Source organism: Ipomoea triloba, chromosome 6 (genome assembly GCF_003576645.1).
Source record: "Ipomoea triloba cultivar NCNSP0323 chromosome 6, ASM357664v1".
NCBI classification, from domain to species: Eukaryota; Viridiplantae; Streptophyta; class Magnoliopsida; order Solanales; family Convolvulaceae; genus Ipomoea; species Ipomoea triloba.
In genome coordinates this window covers 27,635,573-27,638,449 of record NC_044921.1, presented here as the reverse complement: position 1 = coordinate 27,638,449, position 2,877 = coordinate 27,635,573, and the positions used below count along the sequence as shown (strand labels likewise).

The window sequence follows — 2,877 nt, the reverse complement described above, 5'->3', positions numbered from 1 at the left end:
CCTCGCCTGCCGCGCGCTGCCACTCTCCAAAAGCAACTAAAGCAAAGCACAAAGCTCAAAAAAGTCAGCTAAATCTTCTTAAACAAACTATAATGGCTCCCAAAAGGAGAAGCAAAAACTTATTATAAAATCCACTCAGATTCTTCGACCCGGCCTGGCCTACATATATGATAATATAATAATAATATAAAGGAATAAAGTTCCTGGCAGGCAAGCTGGTCCCTTAAATAATCGAATCTTAACCGGCCAATTTTTTAAACACCTCAAGCAAAGTATCATTATTTCCATTCCCAGTCGTATACTATATATAAAAGAATATTTGCCCAGTTTAGCTTTCATATATTTAATTTGGCCTGGTCAGTACAAGAACAACTAACTAAATTAAGGGGAAAAAAAAAACTACGCAAACATAAGCTTTTGCGCAGTAAATTTTTGTCACGTGCACACACATATATTTCTTGCTTGCTGCTTTTCTTTTTCTTCTTCTTCATCTTCCAATCTTCTATCAATTCCTTGCCAGTATGGTATAGCTTCTTCATTAATTCAATTCTTCCGATCGATCCAAATAAAACGTACGTACGTACTGTTAGGTAGGTAAGCTAAGCTGGCCTAATGGATTTGGTCTTCTTCTCTAGTGTTATTGTTTTCCTGCAACTGCAAGTAATATTACACATGGTAGTTTCCACCCAATCACATGGCCATGCATATAGTTGTAGATCCTATTGTGGGAACTTGACGGTTGACTACCCGTTCGCCCTGCAATCCGGATGTGGGCACCCCGGATATCGGGACCTATTGTTTTGCATCAATGATGTCCTAATGCTCCATATTAGCTCCGGCTCCTATCGCGTCTTGGACATAGACTACGCCTACCAATCCCTGGCCCTGGACGATCCTCACATGTCAACGTGCGGCGCAATCGTGCTGGGCCGCCGAGGCAACGGCTTTGTGGTTGAGCCGTGGCGGGCGACATACCTCCAGCCCACCTCCGACAACGTGTTCATGCTCCTAGGTTGCTCCGCTGAGTCGCCACTGTTCCAAGGTTTTCCCGGGAAGCACTTGCCTTGCCGGAACGTGTCCGGCATGGGGTGTGAAGACTACTACGGGTGTCCGGGGTGGGGGGCATCAGCAAAGAGTAGGATGGGGGCGGTATACGGGTCGGGTCCTCCGGAATGTTGCGCAGTGGCATTTGAAACCATAAAGGCTATAAACTTGAGCAAGCTTGATTGCCAAGGCTATAGTAGTGCATATAGTGTTGCACCCTTGAGAGTGAGTGGGGCCGATGAGTGGTCGTATGGGATCAGAGTGAAGTTCTCTGTGCAAGGGGATGACATTTTTTGTAAAGCCTGTGAAGCAACTGGTGGATCCTGTGGATATGAAGTTGGTGATTATACCAATGTGTGCATGTGCGCCACCTGGAATTCTACATCAAATTGTGATAATTCAGGTATATATGTAATCCATTAAGGTCATCATATCATATCGTATCATATCCCACCGCACCTACCTTAAAAATTCAACTCTACTTTCTGCAGCAGCTGCAATTGAGTCGGCTTCCAGTACTACAGAAACATGGTCCTTAGTGGATGTTCTAGCAGCCGGTATGCCCTGCTTGCTTTTTGACCACGATTTGCTTTCTAGCTAGCTAGCTTGAATGCCCTCAACACCTGCAACGTAACTAATGTTTGTTTTTTTTTTTTCCCTTTTTTCTTTTGCAGGACTACTTGCCTTTGCATTTTTCTTGAGAATTCCGAATGTTGCGTGGTAGGTGCTTCAATTCAGACTCAACTTGCATTGTGGTTCCCGATCCGATCAAGCCCAATTAAGCTCATAGGATTTATTTCTTGAGTGGTTCAAATTAAATAAAGTGAATAATGTGCTTATCATAACATACTATGAATATATATATATATATATATATATATATATATATATATATATAGATATAGATATTGCATGCGAAAATTTGGGCTCAAGTTCGTTGGATGGACAGATTACTTTCTTGAGCATTTAGGGAAGAGGTAGGAAAATTGTACGTGTTGTTGGTTTCCCATGTTTTGGATTGTAAGTATCAAATTTTCAGTAATTTTAATTTGGTAGTTAACCAAATGAGAAAAAAAAAAGAGTTTTTTTTTTCACTTTTGGTCCTATGACTTTAATATTTCCGTCAATTTAGGTACACGACTTTCATTTTGCCACTTTTAGTCCTTGACTTTGATTTTTTTTTTTCCACTTTTAGTCCTTTCGGTCACCCGAGCGATAACTTTTAATCGAAATCAACAAATTGTTGTGCCATTAAGGGTAAAAGTGTATTTTGATAAAGTTATAAATATATTTATAAATAAAATCAGATAAAAAATAGGAAAAAGAAACGTTATTTGCTTGTTCTGCTTCGCTTTTTAAGCAACAACTTTTAATCGGAATCAATAAAATGATTGTGTCATTAAGTATAAAATTGGCTATTGATAAATCTCTAAATACATTAAACGTTATTTACCCATTAATGCACAACAAATTTTTGATTTCGATTAAAGTTGTCGCTCGTGACCGAAAGGACTAAAAGTGAAAAAAAAATCAAAGTCAAGACTGGAAAAATTAAAGGACTAAAAGTGGCAAAAAATTAAAGTCAAGGACTAAAAGTGGCAAAATGAAAGTCTATGTTTAGAATGGTGAAAGTAGAAAACAATTTTGATTCACTTTTGTGTAGTATGCATTATCAAATTATTGAAAATATTAAAGTGTCACACATATATTTGAATGTGAGGTTATCTTAAATTAGCTTAGACAATGATGCATGAGTCACTCTGTTTAATTTTTTTCTGAGTTTTTTCCACTTTTGGTCCTATGACTTTAGTGTTTCCGTCAATTTAGGTACAC

General features: G+C 38.6%; 1 protein-coding gene across 2 annotated transcripts; it reads left to right on the top strand.

Moving 5' to 3' along the window:
- The first annotated feature begins 366 nt into the window (after positions 1 to 366).
- Positions 367 to 2,135, top strand: LOC116022997. Of its 2 annotated transcripts, none has more exons than XM_031263928.1 (3): positions 367 to 1,447; positions 1,539 to 1,601; positions 1,719 to 2,135. In XM_031263928.1, the coding sequence occupies exons 1-3, from the start codon at positions 613 to 615 to the stop codon at positions 1,766 to 1,768; spliced, it is 948 nt and encodes a 315-aa protein (XP_031119788.1). In that variant the 5' UTR covers positions 367 to 612; the 3' UTR covers positions 1,769 to 2,135. The 2 variants fall into 2 exon arrangements, with proteins under 2 accessions (XP_031119788.1, XP_031119786.1); XM_031263926.1 differs by having other exon boundaries at positions 1,536 to 1,601.
- The last annotated feature ends 742 nt before the right edge of the window (positions 2,136 to 2,877 follow it).